This window comes from Chamaea fasciata, unplaced genomic scaffold (genome assembly GCF_029207755.1).
Source record: "Chamaea fasciata isolate MVZ Bird 193981 ecotype frontalis unplaced genomic scaffold, bChaFas1.0.hap1 SCAF_31, whole genome shotgun sequence".
NCBI lineage: Eukaryota > Metazoa > Chordata > Aves > Passeriformes > Sylviidae > Chamaea > Chamaea fasciata.
The window spans coordinates 1,564,979-1,582,720 of NW_027094116.1; the positions used below are offsets into that span (position 1 = coordinate 1,564,979).

General features: G+C 52.5%; 1 protein-coding gene across 2 annotated transcripts; it reads left to right on the forward strand.

Annotated features, from left to right (window-relative positions):
- The first annotated feature begins 172 nt into the window (after positions 1 to 172).
- Positions 173 to 8,002, forward strand: LOC136303165 (ras-related protein Rab-11A-like). Of its 2 annotated transcripts, none has more exons than XM_066206856.1 (5): positions 173 to 256; positions 3,965 to 4,160; positions 4,236 to 4,429; positions 4,511 to 4,726; positions 4,823 to 8,002. In XM_066206856.1, the coding sequence occupies exons 1-5, from the start codon at positions 217 to 219 to the stop codon at positions 4,960 to 4,962; spliced, it is 786 nt and encodes a 261-aa protein (XP_066062953.1). In that variant the 5' UTR covers positions 173 to 216; the 3' UTR covers positions 4,963 to 8,002. The 2 variants fall into 2 exon arrangements, with proteins under 2 accessions (XP_066062953.1, XP_066062954.1); XM_066206857.1 differs by having other exon boundaries at positions 4,511 to 4,591.
- The last annotated feature ends 9,740 nt before the right edge of the window (positions 8,003 to 17,742 follow it).

Consider the following 17,742-nt stretch of genomic DNA (forward strand, 5'->3'; position numbering starts at 1 on the left):
GGTGGCTTGTCCCTGCTGCCGTGCAGCATCCCTGCCCCCTTACCTGGCCTAGGTGAACACACCTGAGTGCTGACGGGCAGCCCCGGCCGCCAATGAGTGCGGAGCAGGAAAGGCTGTGGCCACCAATGGCTGGTGGGGGACAGCCCCTGCCAGGGCTGGATAAGGCCCGGAAATCCCAGTCGGCTCAGTGCGGGTAGGGCTGTGGTGCTGGGCGAGATGCGGGGCAAGGACGATGAGTACGATTATCTCTTCAAAGGTGGGTCTGCTGCCCGGCCTGCGCTGGCCGTGCCTGCAATGAGCGTGCCTGTGCCCGGCCTCAGCCTGCTGCCGTCAGGGCTGGCCCACGCAGCACCCTCGGCGTGGGCTGGGACCTGGGGCGCGTTCTGGGGTATAACACTCGCTTCTCGCGACGGGGCAGGAGCGGGGCTTGTTGTGGTGTTCCACCGTGCTGGGAAGGAGGGTGGATACTGGTGAGGCTGGGGTTGAAGTGCTACCGTGGTCGGAGGGTTTGCTGGAGCTGGTGCGATGGTCTGTGGTCCCCGTGCTCTTTACTGCTGCGGGAGCAGGCTGGAGCCCACAGCGTCCTGGAGCCGTGGCTGTGGCGATGGCAGGGTGCTGGTCCCGGGGGTGATGGGGAAGGCTGGTCCGTGGGACTCTGGGGGTGCCGTGTTGGCCCCTGAGCACCCATGGGTGCTCTGCTCTGTGGCACTGGGTGAGGGGAGCACATCTGGGAGCTGAGTAATCAACCCCACGAGAGAAAGCCGCGCTGGTCCCCAGCTGCAGTGGAGGAGAAGATCCAGGGATCTGGGCTTGTCCTTCCTGGTGCTGGTCATGCTCTGACCTCACTGCTGTGCACGGGGCGGGTAGGAGACAGGGACAGGCTCCTGGAGGCACAAAGTTGGTGTTTTTGTCTGTGGGAGCCCAGCATCCCCATGAAGCACCCCCATCCCTGTGTATGCCAGGCTTCCCTGTGGTCTGCTGTGGCCAAAGCAGGTGCTGGCGAAGCAAAGGGACATCTTGGCAATGCCACAACCTCCTGAGCCATAAAATCCAGGGTGTGAGCTCAGCAGTGGGTGGCTGTGAGTCAGCCTACCCACACAGGCCTGCCCCCAAGGCCCCGAGTAATTCTAGCCACCAACAAGACGTAATTCCTGCCAGCAACGTGCTGGTGGCCCCTGGTTCTTTGCATACCTCCCCTGGCCACTGGCCAGGAAAATCTTCCTCCCTGGAGTTAGTCTGGGACCTGGTGAGAGAGAAACCCTGCTACTGAGTGATGCCTCAAGTATGATGCCCAGGCAGGAGCTCTCCCAGCTGCTTTGTTCTGCACTTCCCACCCGGTGCTGTGCCAGCTGTGTGGCTCTGAGGAGGCTTTGGCACATGGTCCTCCTGTGTCTGTCCACCCCCTGTCATCCTACAGGAGCCAGGGCTGGGATCAGCTCACATAGGCTCTTCATTCCCCTCCTGGGTCTCATGGTGGTCTCTGGAGTTCTAGAGAACTCAATTTTCAGTGCTAGGGCAGCTCATCCCTTCCAAAGCCAGAGCAAAGTCAAAGGGAAATGCAGTGTCCAAGGGCATGGAGCTGGGCTAGTGCTCCCAGAGTCCAACAGCTCTGCAAGCCCAGCCACCTCCTTGAGAAAAGGGAGGTTGTCACAGCTGGAAGCAGCATTAACCCGAGTTACACTGAAATGGGAGCATCAGTTGTTGCAAAGCACAATGCGCGTTCCAGCTGTGCAAGGCCCCGATGCTGCTGGAGGGGCTCAGTATGGCTGAGGAACAGCTCTGGGCGTGGCTGCTCCTGCAACCCTTCCTTGGGGCCCTGTGTGGAGCTCCAGACTGTTTCCATCCCTGCAGTGGGACATGGTGTGGCAAGGATGTTCAGTGAGGACAGAATGTGTCAAATGCTTTTGTGCCTGGGGTAGGGTATGCTGCTCCAGCTCCTCAAGCCATTCAAGCTCAGGGACGTGGGTTTCATCACCCCCACATGCTGCAGGACCCTGCACCACCCACCCTGCATCCCTGGTGTGGTCCAAAGCCCTCTGGAGCCTACCATGGAGTTTGGCACTGCCAGGATGGGGACTGTGGCAGTTGAACTGGGGAAGCAGCGATTTCCTCTTGTTGGTATAAAACCAAGCTGAGATCAAAACTTTGAAGCTGGGAAAGTGGTAATGAACCTGGCTTGCCACTGGCCTCCATTTCCTACTGTCTTGTCCAGGGTAGTCCAGGCTGTTATAGTTCTCTCAGACCTCCGTGCAGTGGGCAGCAGCTGAGAAGTCTCCCCAGCAGCCAGGCAAAGCGGGGGGACGGAGGGGGGGTGATACTGCCCCTCTGCTCCACTTTGGTGAGACCCCCCTGCAGAGCTGCCTCTAGCTCAAGGGCCTCTCAGCACAGCAAAGATATGGAGGAAAGAAATTGAGGAGGCCACAGAGATGCTCCAAATGCTGGAGCCAGGCTGGGAGAGCTGGGGATATTCAGCCTGTCGAATAAAAGTCTCTGGGGAAACCACAGAGCCCCTTCCAATGCCTAAAGGGGCTCGCAAGGGAGCTGAAGAGGGACTTTGGACAAGGGCCTAAAGGGACAAGACAACGGGAAATGGCTTCCCACTGCCAGAGGGCAGGGTTAGATGGCATATTGGGAAAGGATTCTTGGCTGTGAGGATGGTGAGGCTCTGACACAGGGTGCCCAGAGAAGCTGTGGCTGCCCCATCGCTGGAAGTGTTCAAGGCCAGGTTGTATGGGGCTTGGAGCAATGTGGTCTAGTGAACCAAGGGGTGGAACAAGATGGGCTTTGTGGTCCCATCCACCCAAACCATACTGTGATGCCATGGAGAAGCCACCCTTCCCTCATTTGCTGGCTATCCTGGCACAGCCATAGCCAGCAATGCTCCAGGTGCCATCCAGCTTCTAGTGAGGTGTTCCACTTACTGCTGGGCTTCCTGGTGCCAGGCTGTTTGCTGTCTGCTCTACACTGAGGGTTTTGTCAACGGGGTGGCTGCACTGTTGCAGGCTTTGCACCATGCAGAGAAGCCATGTCTACGAGCTGGAGCTGGTGGGAAGGGCTTATTCAGGACATGGAGCAACATCCTTGCGGGATGGTAGCTGCTGAGCCTTGACTGAGTGTCATTTTGCCTTGCTGAGGCTCCTGCAGTGTGTGGCATCCCAGTGGCCTCTGGCTGGTACTGTTGTTCCTGTGTCCTCCCCACCGTGGTCACTGGATGGTTGTGACCTCAGCCCTGCTGTTGTCCAACCCTGGTGGGGAGACATGTCCCACAGGTGGGTGAAGTGAAGTGTCTGAGTACACATGGAGAATGAACAGGATTGGCAGTGAGGGAATTAAAAATAACTTAAAAAATAAAACCTAAAACCTGTTGAGTCATAAACTCAACAAACTTGACAGGGGAGGTATGTGATAAAGCTCCCCAGAGCCTGTTTCACCAGGTTTTACAGGAACCAGCCAGATCTGGGACAGGCAGAAAATGCATTTAACCCACACCCAGGAACTTCCCAGCTCGTGGGCTGGTCCAGCAACAGCAGAGGAGGATGCTTCCTTTCAAACCATGTCTTTAAGTCCTCCAGGGTGCCTTCAGGATTGGTGAGCAAGAAGAGCCCCAGCTCTGCCTGGCCTCTGGCCTGGCTCTCCCTGCACAGGTCCTGACCCTGGTTTTCTGGCCATTTTGGGTACATCAGTGCATATGGTGTTTTCCCATCCCCAGGGACAGAAACTTCTGGCAAATTCCCAGTGATGGCAGGGATTTTCTCAAGGGGTATTTATAGGCAGCAGTGATGCCGCTAGGAGGGGTGGAGGCAGCTGGTCCTGCTCTGCTTCACCCCTCACCTGTCAGCTTCTCCTGGATGAGATGGGGTCTGGATGGGGGGGCAGATGGGGAGATTCCCATCCCTGGCAGGCTGTGGGGTGGGTGGCTTTCCTGGGTGGCTGGGGGAGCTGACACTGTATTTGTGCCCCCCAGTTGTGCTCATTGGGGACTCAGGGGTGGGGAAGAGCAACCTGCTCTCACGCTTCACCCGCAATGAGTTCAGCCTGGAGAGCAAGAGTACCATCGGGGTGGAGTTTGCCACGAGGAGCATCCAGGTGGACAACAAGACGGTGAAGGCTCAGATCTGGGACACAGCCGGGCAGGAGCGGTACCGGGCCATCACCTCAGCGTGAGTTTCCTTGCTCTCAACCTGTGGTGCTTGCCTGCGGCCCTGCTGTGACCCTGTCCCCTCACTCACCCCCAGGTACTACCGGGGGGCAGTGGGAGCTCTGCTCGTCTATGACATTGCCAAGTACCTGACGTATGAGAATGCGGAGCGCTGGCTGAAGGAGCTGCAGGACCACGCTGATGCCAACATTGTCATCATGCTGGTGGGCAACAAGAGTGACCTGCGGCACCTGCGGGCTGTGCCCACCGATGAGGCCAGGAGCTTTGCAGGTATCTTCCCCCATCCTGTCCAGTCGTATCCCATCTAGCTGGAATTCATGGCACTTACGTGAGCTCACGCTGTTCTTGCAGAGAAGAACGGGCTGTCCTTCCTTGAGACGTCTGCTCTGGATTCCACCAATGTGGAGACAGCCTTCCACAACATCCTCTCAGGTAAAGAGCAACCAGGAAAGGGAGGGACAGGAACAGAGATGGCTTTGGACGTTGTGTCTTCTCAGGACACTGCTGGGGGCCCGATTGTACTGTGTGGGATCTGGGTTGGAATTCTGCTCCCCTGCATAAGGAGAGGTGGGTATTTGCAGCTGTGTGTTTGTGGAGGGAGCAGATCCCCCACTGAAATACTTACCTAAACAAATTTTTCACTTCCTCTCTCTCTGCTGGCAGAGATCTACCACATCGTGTCCCAGAGGCAGATCACTGGGCAGCCGGAGCCAGAGTTTGGCCCCTCTACCACCATTGAGCCCATCCAAGTGCTGCCCACGCAGCACGAGGGCCGGCAGGCACCCTGCTGCCAGAACATCTGAGCTCCTGGGATGCCCCCGCCTTGACCCCCCCCACCACCCAGCACATGGTGGCATCATAGTCTCACCCTCTACCTCTGCCCACTGCAGCTCCCTGAGCAGTGCAGGCTGTCGGCTGCTTTTGTGTGCACCATCATCCTGCCTGTATGCTGCTCTGCCTGTGTTTATGTAGGACCAACAAATACAGGGCGGCGAAAGCATCAGGGTATCTCCCCTCTCTCCCCGAGGTTGGGGGCATACCATCCCGTGTCCCTGCTCCCTTTAGCCCTGCAGGCACAGTTGCTGGGTGGCTGGGTGGCACTGAACAAGCCCAAACATGGTGAGTTTGGTGATGGCCTGTGTGCAGCCACGTGGGATGGGTGTGGAGGGGGACACTGAGTGCATCTTTCTCCTGCCTGGTGAAACCAGCAGTGATGTGGCTGGTAGTGCCCAGCCCTGTCCCTGCGGCACTGAGAGCTGGGAGTGCCTCTGAGTGCTGCTGGGGCCATCCACGGTGGGAAATGGGGGTGACACTGTTTTGGTGTTGTGACCCACTCCCTGTGGCATGACCCCAGCAAAGGGAAAAGCTGTGACTCTTCCATGGAAAGATGGGAGCAGAAGCTGGAGAGCCTTGGCCTTTGGGAAGCCCCAAGGAAGCGACAAAGGGGGACCAGGGATTTGGGGGCTGAGGGTGAGGGTGGGGATGAGGTGCTGAGGGTGGGCACATTGTCCTTCTGCACAGCTCCCTGTGTGGGAGCCAGTGTCAGCACTGGGGACCCCTCGGCTCTAGCTGCAAGGACTCCCTGGCAAGGCTTGGCCCTTCCCTGCTTGAGTGTTTGGCCACTGTGGCTGGCGGCTGCCTGGCCCAGCCTGGGGACACTGCCACCACTGGATGGAGTGTCTGCTATACCAGTGGGATGACAGTGGTCTTATTCCCTGCCTGGGGGACAGCGGCCACCCCCCAGGGTGGGCATCATCCAAGATGCTGGGACAGATTGTGCTGAGCCTTGTGCTGCTGTCAGGGGTGATTGGCAGGTGTCAATCAAGAGAGATGGGAAACCCTGCGCCATTGAGCCAGTACTGGGAGTGTGGCCCCTGTCACAATGTGGGGTTTTGGGGGTTCCCTTTCTCTCCACAGCTGCCCCCAGTCTCTGCATCTCATTTGGCTGTGCCAGTAGGATCCGGGACAGGGTTTCCCCTTGGGGCATGATTTCTCAATGGAATAGAAATTGAGGCAAAATCCCCAAATAAAGCTGCTGTTGAAGCCTTTTCTCCCTTCGCCAGGTCTTTCCTTCAGGCAAGATCAGTGCCAGTCTCACATGGGGCAGCTGGGAAGTATCCACAGGCAATGAAGGGTGAGGAGGAGGAGGTTTGGGAGGAAGGTATGATTGAAGCCTGGGCAAGGGGGTGTCCTGCTGGGAGGCCGGAGGGGAGAGCTTGAGATTCAGGATTAGAAGAACAGGTGGGATCCTGCAGCTGGTACAGGGGCAGTGCAGGGGATGCAGAAACGGGGCACAGAAGTGGCTGCACCATATGGGTGCCCCTTTTTATCCACCCATTGTGCAGCCACCCGAGCCCTGGCAGCACCTTAACCTTGGCTCCAGCCCCCTGGCACTGTGTCGCTACACCATGGCACTGCCCCCTCCAGAGGCAGCCTCATCCCTGAGCGGGCCAGACTCATCCTCTGTCATACCCTGGGTCTGGCTACAGCTGGGGGCTGTCCCCAGGTAAATGGTGGCCACTGCCCCACAGGCTGCACTTTACCCCATGCCCCTCTCACCTGGCAAAGCCCTGGCAACATGCAGACCAGCTGGAGCTGCCAAGCACCACCTCCTCCCACACCATCTGCCCACACCAAAACATGATGCCAAGAGGTGATGTCAGCCCCGCCGGCCGTAGAGGTGGGCACGTGGGGGATGGATGCTGCTCCACAAAGGGACAGGGCTGAGCCAAGTGTCCCTTGGGCCTCCCTGCTATTGGACCTGCCATCAGCCAGGCACTGGCATGGACACACGGGATGATGAGTTCATTTAGACTCATGGAGACACTCTTGGGCTGGGCAACTCAGTTTTGTTCCAGGCTTTCCAGTTTTCAGATGCTTTCTGCTGGGATGAAGGAGTGGGAGGGGTGAAATGTGGCACAGGGTGGCTCATGGACGTGGGACCTGCTAGCACCAGCACTGGGAGAAGCAGCTGCCTCAGGAGGCTCATCATCTCTCAACTGCTATAATGAACCCCAAGAAGTGCTGCCAAGAGCATGGGACTGGTGGGAGGCACAGGAGGGGTGACAGAGGGAGGTCCAGCCCCACTGCCCTGGAACTCAGCCCAGCAGGGCCTTGTTCCCAACCACTGCTCCTGGCCCTTCCTGAACTGTGAACAGACACAAACCAAGAGCAGATACCAGGTTTCTTAAGTAATAATACTTTAATAAAATTAAGTTCTTAATGTAATTTAGCACATTTAATACATTAACCCTTTCCCTTCTTTGTTTTCTACAAGTTGTGCAACATCATTATTTTAATTTTATTTTGTTTTAATTTTTTTCCTTCTCCCATTATGCTATACGCCTCAAAACTCAGACAACAAGCCTAACTCTACTTCTATGTTCGGTTATATCTCTCTCTCAGGCCTTTATTTTTGCGTAATGCCAGAGAGATGAAAATACCTGGATGGAACATGTGATCGGTTTCCAATAGTAACAATCCCGACTACAGGTTTCCTATGATGTTAAAAGAAAAGAGAAAAAAAAAAAGCCAACACAAAATAATAGGGAATGGACTTTGAATGGAAGGGCCACACAGTCGCCACGGCCAGCAGGGGCCAGGCAACTCGGTGGCCAGCTGGCTCAGCACAAGGTGGGAGTACCGTGAAGCAGGACCGTGCAACGGCGCCCAGACCCAAGGGAAAGCGGATACACACAAACTTGTACATTAGTCCGAAGTGAGGATGAGAGGAAGCACACATGATGCTGTGCAAGCAAAGCATGAAGGGCTGGGGAGGGCTGTGCTGCCCTGGTGAGTATCAGTGAGATCAGCTGCTCCGGGCATCCCGTGGCTTGGGTTTCATTTTAGCTTGTCTCATGTGAGAAATCCCATTGGAGCTGGCCTGCCAGAGTCCCAACGGCAGCAAGCTGGAGCCTGGATCTCTTTGATACCAGGGCAGAGCCGGAGGAAGTCCTCTGCAGCCCCACAGGCTCCCAACTTCGAAGTTGGATGCCCGGGGGCTGCTCTGGGCATCTCTGGGGATGTCCTTGGCTTGCCTGGGGCTGGGATCAGAGCTGGCTCTGCAACAGTTGCCAGACCTTCCAGTCTGGGATCCGCTAGCCCTCTTGCCCATTGCCTTTCATGTTTGCTTAACACTGCTTTCTAACTCAGGAGCAAACCCCATACTGCAAAACAGGATCTAGCCCCTGGTCCTTTTTTTACCCTTTTTAAAAAAATGATTATCTTGAAGAGAATTCATTAAAAGGAAAAAAGAATGCTTAAAGTTTCACAGATAAGCTAAACAGCCTGTGACCATGTCTTGTGTCCCAGCTCCTGGGAGCCAAGAGCAGATCTCAACAGCCACACCACACTGCTATGTCTCACCGCTCCATTTCTCTGCAAGTTGTTTCAAGAGCATCATCATAAGCCCAGAAAGCACATCCTGCTGTCAGCAACCCAGTGCCACTATTGGAGGGGGAATTCATTTTCACACAGAGAGTAGTGGAACTACTCCAGATTTTACATTAGTGTCACTTTACTGGGGGTGACTTTCAATTTGCTCCATTAGCAGCCCTGAAGCAACGCTGGAGCAGGTCCAGAGGGGATGCCGCAGCCTGCCAGGGCTGCAGTGACTCCAGATTCCAGTAGAGTAACCCACTGGAATGGGGGAGTCACACGGGAGGGAGGCAGGAGCTGCCCAACCTCTGCGGGCACGGTACAGGCAAACCAAAGTCTGCCCAGCACAATTCCAGCTGAATTTTTCACTGGGTCAACCGACAGCAGAACATGACTTCAAGTTTCTACAGGATGTGAAAACCCACACTAAAACACAGAGATTCCTCCCTAACATCCTAGAAAGGGTTTTGGAAGAACCAGCCCACGCTGGCTCTGCTGCCACCAGGGACACCTTGCTGGGGCTCGGCAGAGGTGGGATGGGAACCACCATCTGTACACAAGTGACAATAAAGTGCATCCACTCTCCAGTCCAGGGCACCACTGTACAATGTCCACCACTGACGCTTCTTCAAGTATCAAATAAAAAAAATGAGGTAAAACAAAACTGAAAGAGCAAACAGGTCACCTCGCCACCCCGGCAGGGAAGGACCAGGCGCTTGATTCCACCCAGCATGAACCCCCCCGAAAGTGCAGGAGACGTTGTGCCCTGCTTCTCAAAACACCCCAGTGTGCCAGGAGGGTCCTGGGGAGGGATCTCAGATTCACAGTGCTATTTATATGCAGAAACTGAATGACAACTGTCTTCATTCCTGTCCTGACCTATTGCATGGCTTTGCTGAGTGATGAATGCTGGTAAAGGCTACTCCAGCCCTCCAAAGCAGGCACCGTCAGGGAGCAAGGGGCAGCCACTGCACTTCTTGAAGGCATCTGTGTGGATGCTCCCAAGCTGCAGGAGATCCGTGGGTTTGCTACAGCTGAGCCACAACACAGAGAGGAGCAAAGGCTAAACCCAAAGGGAACCAACTTGCAAGGGTGTTTTCTTTGTGGCACTCGGCTTTGCTAATGACAACGTTGCCTCTTGGATGTTTATTTCTGAGTTCTCTCCTTTAAGCAGAGATTTTGGTGCAGTGAAAAACATCATCATCATCCAGACAAGAAGTGCTGGCCTGTCTCTGGAATGAATGGAACTACTGACAGCGGCATGGGCCATGTCCTGCTACTGGTGCCAGTGCTGTCTTGTCCTGCCCTGCAGTGCTCAGAGTGGGTCTGCCATCACAGTACCCCCTGCGTGCTGCTGGCTCGAGGAGCCCTTGCTCCCACTCTTGGCACTGTAGGGACTCAGGATCCATCCAGAGCACAACACACTGTGCTGGCTAAGAACGGCCTTCAGCCTCCTCCATGCTCCTGCAGCCAGAAACCAGGCATGTGCCATGAGTGTCACTGTCCCCTGAGCAGGACAGTGTCAGGGCAGCTGTTGGGAAGCAAGACTGTGGGACCAGGGATGTTATGGCCCATCACAGCTGCAAGAAGGCTCTCTCGGGCCAGCAGGGGCTTTTCCAAACATCTCACCCGCAGCTCCAATGCTCAAAACTGATGTTTGGAAGCTAAGCAAATACCCAACAAACCAAATCTCCTGGAAGATGCCACATGTAAGCAAGTGAGCTCATCCCGAGGTGCACGGCGTCTCCCAGTGCAACGCAACTGGGGTGACAGAGAACCAAGAAAAAGGAAGAAAATAAACAAAGAGGGAACAAACCAACCCTAATGCCCTGACACTGCCCAGTGCAAGGGCAGAGCCTCCGCCCGGCACCTCGCTGCCTTTGAGCTCTGTCTGTCACCTTACAGAGGGGAGATCACCCAATCTTCCTTCTCCTTCCAGCCTGGGATGGTCCCACCTGCCCGTCCCAGGATCTTCCCACACCTTTGGTGCTTGGAGAAGTTCAAAAACCAAGAACAGCCCAAGGAAAGTAACAGCAATTTTGAACATTTTTCTGCAATTTCCTGCTCCAAGCCCAAGGCTGGAAGTCAGAATAAGGCAAAAAATTAATGGCCTAAAACTTCCTTATTTTGTTCCACGACTAGCCAAATCTGTCTATTTTTTATTAAAAAAGCAACATAACCCCCCAAATGTATCTTTTTAAAAAAATACATATTATTAGATCCCTTTTTTGTCTTTTTTTTTCCCCTCTATAAAAATAACTTCAGGACTTTGATTGACAGAAGGTACCAATTGGTGGTCATTATTTTGTTAGGCTTTCAGTCATTTATTTGTTTGCTTCAGAAAAATAGTACCAAAAAACAATGGAATTCCTGGGGAAGTTAACAATGATCATGTTCACAAGTTTATTTTACATTCTGCTCTGTCTGGGATCACTTGGATCTACTATAGATTAAACAATATGGATAGCATCTACTATTTGAACTAGTTAATTTTTTTAATCTTTACTCTAGGATTATATGAAATAAATTTGAGTGTTTATTATTAAGATTTTTTTAATACCCATCAACGCAAACCTTTTTTTTTTTTTTTTCTTCTCATTTTTGGTTAAAAACAAACAGAAAAAAAAAATCTTATTTTAAAATGCTTCTTTGAAAGGCAACAGAGCAGAAGCATCACCCCGTCTTCTTGCTGCTTTGGGAGGGGGAGCGGGCATGGGCTGCATTCGGGGTGTGAGGGGAACAGACTTCCCCCACTCCCCAGCCCACAAGGAGGTCATGGCTGCTCAACACATCCCTAAAGCAGCTCCTGGGACAAGATCCTGTGAAACACTTCAGGATATGCCGGAGCCAAGCGCATGCTGAAGCGCTTTCATGGATTCAAGGAAGCTTGGAACCCAGCCGGGGGCACTCCCATTGCTCTGGCTGTCCCTGCAATCGGTGTCTTGCAGAAGCTGTGCCCACACTGGCTTGGGGAAGCACACCTGTTCCCACCTATGATGGGCTGGAGCCGGCCGGGAGCTCTGTGTAAGCTCAGCCCCTGGCTGGTCAAAGCACCACAAGCCTACAGCTCTGGTCCGGCACAAGCTCCAAAGGAACGACCTTGGATATTCTTAAGATCACGCCTGGCCTAAACACTGGGACCAAACCCTCCTGTCACTGCAACCTGCCCGGCAGAGAAAGAGACGGAGCCAAAGCCTAAAGGGAGGCAACTGAGAGTGACCACCCTGCGGGTCTCCAGAGCCCCCCACGAGCACGTCCAGCCGGGTGTCTGCGCCACTAGTGGCCATCAGTCCTGCCCGGCAAGGCTGCGGAAGAGACCATAAATCCTCATATTACACTGGGCTCTCTGCAACCAGAAGAAGGACAAAACTCCTCTGGCTCCCCGGGATGGGATCAGGCTGACAGTGCTGGCAACAAGGAGGTGGAGGGCAGGGAGGTGGGCAGTGCCAGCTTTGCCTTCCAAGCACCCGGCTCTCCCCAAGCCCCTGTCCCAGGGAACCACAGCAGGAGCAAACTCTGTTCCCCAGCACCTGCCAGGGTGGGGTTGGACTCTGGGATGCTCAGGGTGCCCAGGAAGGGCTGTGCCACAGCAGGGCCAGGGCTTGCCTGGGCCAGCACAGGGTGATGCCATCCAAAAGCTGCCCCAGAGCCAGCCCCGAGCCAAAGTCCATCCAGACCTTGACCCTTTCCAAGGGGACTCCCAGATGGAGCAGCCACAGGATGGGGGCACGGGCTTGAGTTTATAGTGGTTTTTCTCTTCTACTTCTCTGCTTTTAATTACCTTTTTCTTCTCTTTTTTTTTTTGTTTCTTTTTTTGGGGTTTTTTTGTTTTGTTTTTTGTTTAAATACATCCAACTGTGTTAATTTCTTATTTGTGGAAAGGGCTATCTGCACCATAACTATCACCTTTACATACACACACGCACACACGAAAAAGGAAACATATATTAAAAACACTTTTTAAGCAATACTCTGGATACAAATGTATTTTTTAACCTACATATATTCTAAACCTTCTAAACTTTTAAGGATCACTTTATCATAAAATAAAATATCCTTTTTTCTTATAATAAATTACCTAATAAAAAGTATTTTTATTAGCCCAGTTCCTTGCTACATTTACATGTAATAAATGCATTTATTAAAATAGAATATTAAATTATAAAGAAATGTTCTAATTTTAAAATCTTAATCTTTTTTTCCCTCCTCTCTCTCTCTTTAAAAAACACCAGGAAATACATCAAAATAAACCCTTCGAACACCAAACAAAACAGGTTGGAGTATTTTGATTTCAGAGGTTAACAATATTAACAGTCTGAGCCTTTGTATGTATGAAGATTATTATTTTTTTAAGAAAGAAAGAAAAGAGAAAAAAATAATAGATATCCCTCCAGCTGAAAAATACTTTTGCAATTGGGAGCTAGGACAAGATATTTTTATAGTATCTCCTCATTAACTATAAATCCAATTTTGGTTCTTTTTTCTTTCTTTTGTTATGCATTATAATACACACTATTCTCTATATACTTCATGTCGATGAGGATGATATCACAGCATGGTATTACTTTTTCCCTCCGTTTCCCTTTGTTATGTTTTGTCACCCGCTCCCCTGCACCGTCCCTTGCCCAGGAGTCGCTGTCCCCGCCGCAGCCGTTCGCAAAGGCGGCCCGAGGACGCAGTTTTGGGCGACGCCGCGTTATCCCGACACCCCGCGGCCCCGGTCGCATCTCCCCGCCGTGCCGGGACCGGGGAGCCCTCGCTCCCACAGCCCCGACACGGCTCGGCTCCTCCCGGGAGGTCACATCCACAAGGAAAGGTCACGGGATGAGTCCCAAAGCCAGCGCAGCCCCAAGGCGCGCTCCTTGTTTGCAGCCAGCACCGAAATCGGCGGCGGTTTGGCAAAAGCACCTGTGGAAATCCCAGCGCCGAACTGGGCGGGCACCACGCTTGGAGCCCCTCCGTCCCCCCCGGGGCTGATCCCGCCCGGACCTGGGCACGTCCTGCCAGCAGCTCAGCACCTTCCAGCGCAGCTCTGCGCTCGCTGCTCCCAGCCCCGGGCTTTGGGCACCTGTCCTCAGTGCCACTGCCTGTGCCCTCGTGTCGCTGCCTCGCAAAAGACCACCGCCACCGGCATTCACACGGCACGGCACGGCACGGATCGCCTCGGTCCCCACCCTGGCTCCACCGGCCCCACGGGCTGATGCAAAGGCCGGGGAACTCTCCACTCCCCAGCCGGGCCGAGGGGAAACCGGCGGCGCCCCCCGGCACCGGCCCCCCTCGGGGGCTGCCCGTGCCCTGCCACTGCTCCCAGGAACCCACCCCGCCTTGCTGGGACGTGACTTTGCAGGATGGAGGTCTCACGGACCAGGCTTCCCACAAGGGTCTTGATGCTCCTAATCCGGAGGGAGGAAGACCCGGTTTGGTGTGTCGGGTCCCAGTTCCACCTGCCTCCCTCCAGCCGAGGGGCAAGTGGGGTGTCCCCATCACTTCAACACCCCGAAGGCGTTATCCCAAAAGCCTGGGAAGGATCATGAGGGCAGCTGAAGCCAGAGAGGTTCAGTCCAGCTGGTTCACACTGCAAGAAAGGGTCACCAAGGGCATCCTCGCGGTGGGAGGGAAGGGGAGAAGTGCAAGGACCTGGCTCAGTGGGCGCTGCAAAAAAGGGATGGGTGCAGGAGGAGAGGGCTGTCTTTAGTTATCGTTATTGCTGGTGAATTAGACCAACATGTCATTTTTAGTCACCTATCAAGGAAGATACAAGTCAGAGCAAATAGTTAAGGTCATGGGCATTTTTCTTGTTTTTTGTTTTTATTTTTTTTTTTTTAAGATTTTTATATATATACATATATTTAAAAAGAGAAAAAAAATTACGCAAATTTGTTGTTTAAGCCCCACAACCGGGCTCCCCATGGATGCCAACAGGCAGGGCCCGGGCTGCCCCTCTCCGGGTGCCCCATGGGGCCAGGGAGAGGCCCGAGCCCCCCGAGTTCCCTGCAGCCCCCGCTCGAGGCAGAGGTAGCTCTCGGTGCATTTACAGCGCCTGTTTTTTCTTTCTTCCAAAGTTGCTACATCAAAATATGGAGTCGGTGGGGGGTACAGTGGGAAGCAGGGGACAGGGAAAAATCAAAATAAAATAGGGGCCGAAATACTTCTATTCATTTTAAACTAGAACTGCTACATCAAGCTTTTTTTTTTAATATATATGTATATGTATATGTATATGTATATATATATGTGTATATATATATATATATATATATAAAGGTTATTGGAAATGAAGATTTTATTAAAGGCCAACTTGGAGACTTGAGTAGGAACATCATCTGCAGAGAGGGGCAGCCTCCCCCAGGACAGCCCCACTCCGGTTCCCAACAGCAAGCATTGGACGTTTGTTTGGGTCATGATTCTTTTTTTTTCCCCCCCTTCTTTTATTTCTTTAAAAGAATGGAGGTTTGTTTTTTTTTCTCTAACGTTTTTCAGCATGCAGGAGGCTTTTACATCGTTTCCGCGTGTTAAGGTGAGGGAGGAGATACAAAGAGCAGAGGTGAGCCCTCTGTACCTTCCCCATTCCCCACTCCCTACAGTCAGTGCTAGAACAGGTCCCCCCACCCCCGGTCCCCAACACAGGGGTCTCCTTCCCCCCTCCCCACTCCCACCCACCTCTTCACAACCTGGCATCAAATAAAGACATTGATCAAGAACTTGCTCACATTACCACGAACAGACTCCACTCAGCCAAGAACGACTACTCACTCACTAACACAGCGGCGCGGGGCTGCGGCCACCGCCGCCTCCAGCTCAGCCCCTCCAGCACCAACACGAACATTTCTGAACGCCCCTCTGAAGGGTGGTTGATCCCCCCGCCCGCCCCCCGCCCCCCAGCTTGTGCTCCAACCACTCTCTCTACATCAGTGGGAGAATTTTGCGCAATGAACGGATAGAATACAACCCTGGGGTGGGGAGGGAAGGACATGATGGAGAAGGTGGCACTGGGGAGAGGAGAAGAGAGGTTCCCAGAGAACAGGAATAATGTCACCCTCTCCCTTCCCTTCCCTTCCCTTCCCTTCCCTTCCCTTCCCTTCCCTTCCCTTCCCTTCCCTTCCCTTCCCTTCCCTTCGCTTCCCAACTGGGACCAAACTGAGGCCAGATTTTGAAGGAGAACTGGGTCAGTTTTAGGAAGGATGCGGCCAGTGCTGGCCGGGGCTCCAAAAGCCTTTGCCGAGGCCATGCTGCCACGGGGAGGGATGGCTGTGCCTCAGGACAGTGCTGGGATATGAGGGCTCTGGGAGTTCATCCAGAGCATCCCAGCCCTCTATCACCCTACAGCCCCCACACCAGTGGGCCCAAAACTCAGCACCTTCCCCCAGGGAAGTGCTCACATCGCAACCCGGTCCTGCCGTGAACGGCTGTGCCACAGGACCGGGACAACCACACAGCCAGGGATTTCTTAGAGCTTTGGGGAGGAGGGGAGTACCAATTCTGCCTGACAGTGTCCCATTAGGACAGTATTGTTACTTTTGTCTTTACTTTTTCCAAAACATCAGCATCTACTAGAGCCTGGGAACATTGTCCACCCCTCCAATCTACCTCTTGCCCCTACGGAATATATTACTGTTGAAGCAAAACAGTGGAGGCATCCCATCATCCCACCATCATTTCAAACCCTCCAACCGGTATCTCAAGATCAAAAGTGGATATTTATCAGCTCAGAGCACCAGCACCACCTGCCCCAGCACAGTGAGCTCAGCCCCTTCAGTGACTGCGGTCGGTGACCACGGCTGGCCTGAGCCCACTGTGCCAGGGCACAGACAGCAACTGGGAGCAAGCAAACTGAGCAGAAGAGAGGATGTTCCCAGGAACATTATTACGATGAAAATAAAGTCTCCTGTAACTGAAGGGTATAAAAAATCTCAGGTGATTTTTTTGTTTGGGTTTGTTTGGTTGTGGGTTTTTTTTTTTTTGTTGTTGTTTTTTTCTGTTAGAACTGTCTCTGCCAAGTTGTGAAACTTGTTGGTTCAGTTCTAAATCAGGGTCCAGGATCTGTGAGCAGAAGTTGAGGGGTGGGAAATGGGGAAGCGGTGGTAGTGGGATAAAAATTATGGGTTTATATACACACACACATATATATATAGGTGCTTGATTAATTAAGTGCCTATATATATATATATACACACATATATTCATAGCTGGGTGTACTGGTACTCAATAGGTCAATCCAACACATTTTTACCATCACAGCGTTTTGGCATCCACAGACCAGCTGAACAAACCTGATGGAGTGAAGGTGCTGGCCTGCACCTTGCATGCATTGGCATGGGAGCCAGATCTGAAGCCCATTGTCTCCCACTTCCCAATGGTTTTAAAGTATCTCATTTAACAAAACCAGGAGTCTTGAAATTATTAAAGGATGTTCAACAAGGCAAATTTTTTTGTTTTGTTTCATTCTGAAAAAAATATAATATATAAAAGTGGCCAACCTCAGGAAGATCCAGGAAAAGGACAGCTGAAGAGGTTTTGGTCCATAAAGAAATACTTTTTCTTCTTTTTTGTTTTTTTTTTCCCCCCACTTGGTTTGGGTAACAAAAGTTTTGGTCCAGTTTAAAAACGACGACAACAAAATTATCTATAAACTCAGGGGTTTTTTGCTCTCTGTTGGGATGCATGTTGGTTTCATATGGGCTCATTGCCTGTATTGCATGATCGTCTCTCTTAGGTTTTGGTGCAATAGGTGTATTTTTTAAGAAAAGAAAAGCACAATGTTCTCTGTGTGTGTGTGTGTGTGTATAGCTGCAGCTGGCATCACTTGGAGAAAAGAATGAAGAGTGACCTATGGAAATGTGGAAGTCGATGCACTCCCCCCACGGATGGGAACTCAGGACTGCTTTGGAAATACCCTGTTAGTGACTCCTGATTGGACTGATGAACAAATCCCTGCTTGGATAAGGAAAAAAAAGAACAAAGTTCCAGACTCCACGGTGGCTCAGAGTAACAAAATAAACGCTCGTCGCCTGGTGTGATCCCAATAGGTTCTTCCAAACCTTCTTCAGTTTCACTGGCGTCGTTTATATTTCTTCACCTTCTTCTTTTGATTTTTTTTTTTGTGTTTTTGTTTGGTTTTTTTTAGAAAAAAAGGAAAACAATAAAAGTTCTTTAGCTGTGATTTTTTTGTTTAAATCTTTGAGGTAATACAGTTGTGCCCTCGTTCT

Coding starts and splice junctions, on each gene's coding strand:
- LOC136303165 (XM_066206856.1), top strand. CDS start 217: ATGCGGGGCAAGGACGATGAGTACGATTATCTCTTCAAAG. Junction 257..3,964: donor GTACGATTATCTCTTCAAAG/GTGGGTCTGCTG, acceptor TGTGCCCCCCAG/TTGTGCTCATTGGGGACTCA. Junction 4,161..4,235: donor TACCGGGCCATCACCTCAGC/GTGAGTTTCCTT, acceptor ACTCACCCCCAG/GTACTACCGGGGGGCAGTGG.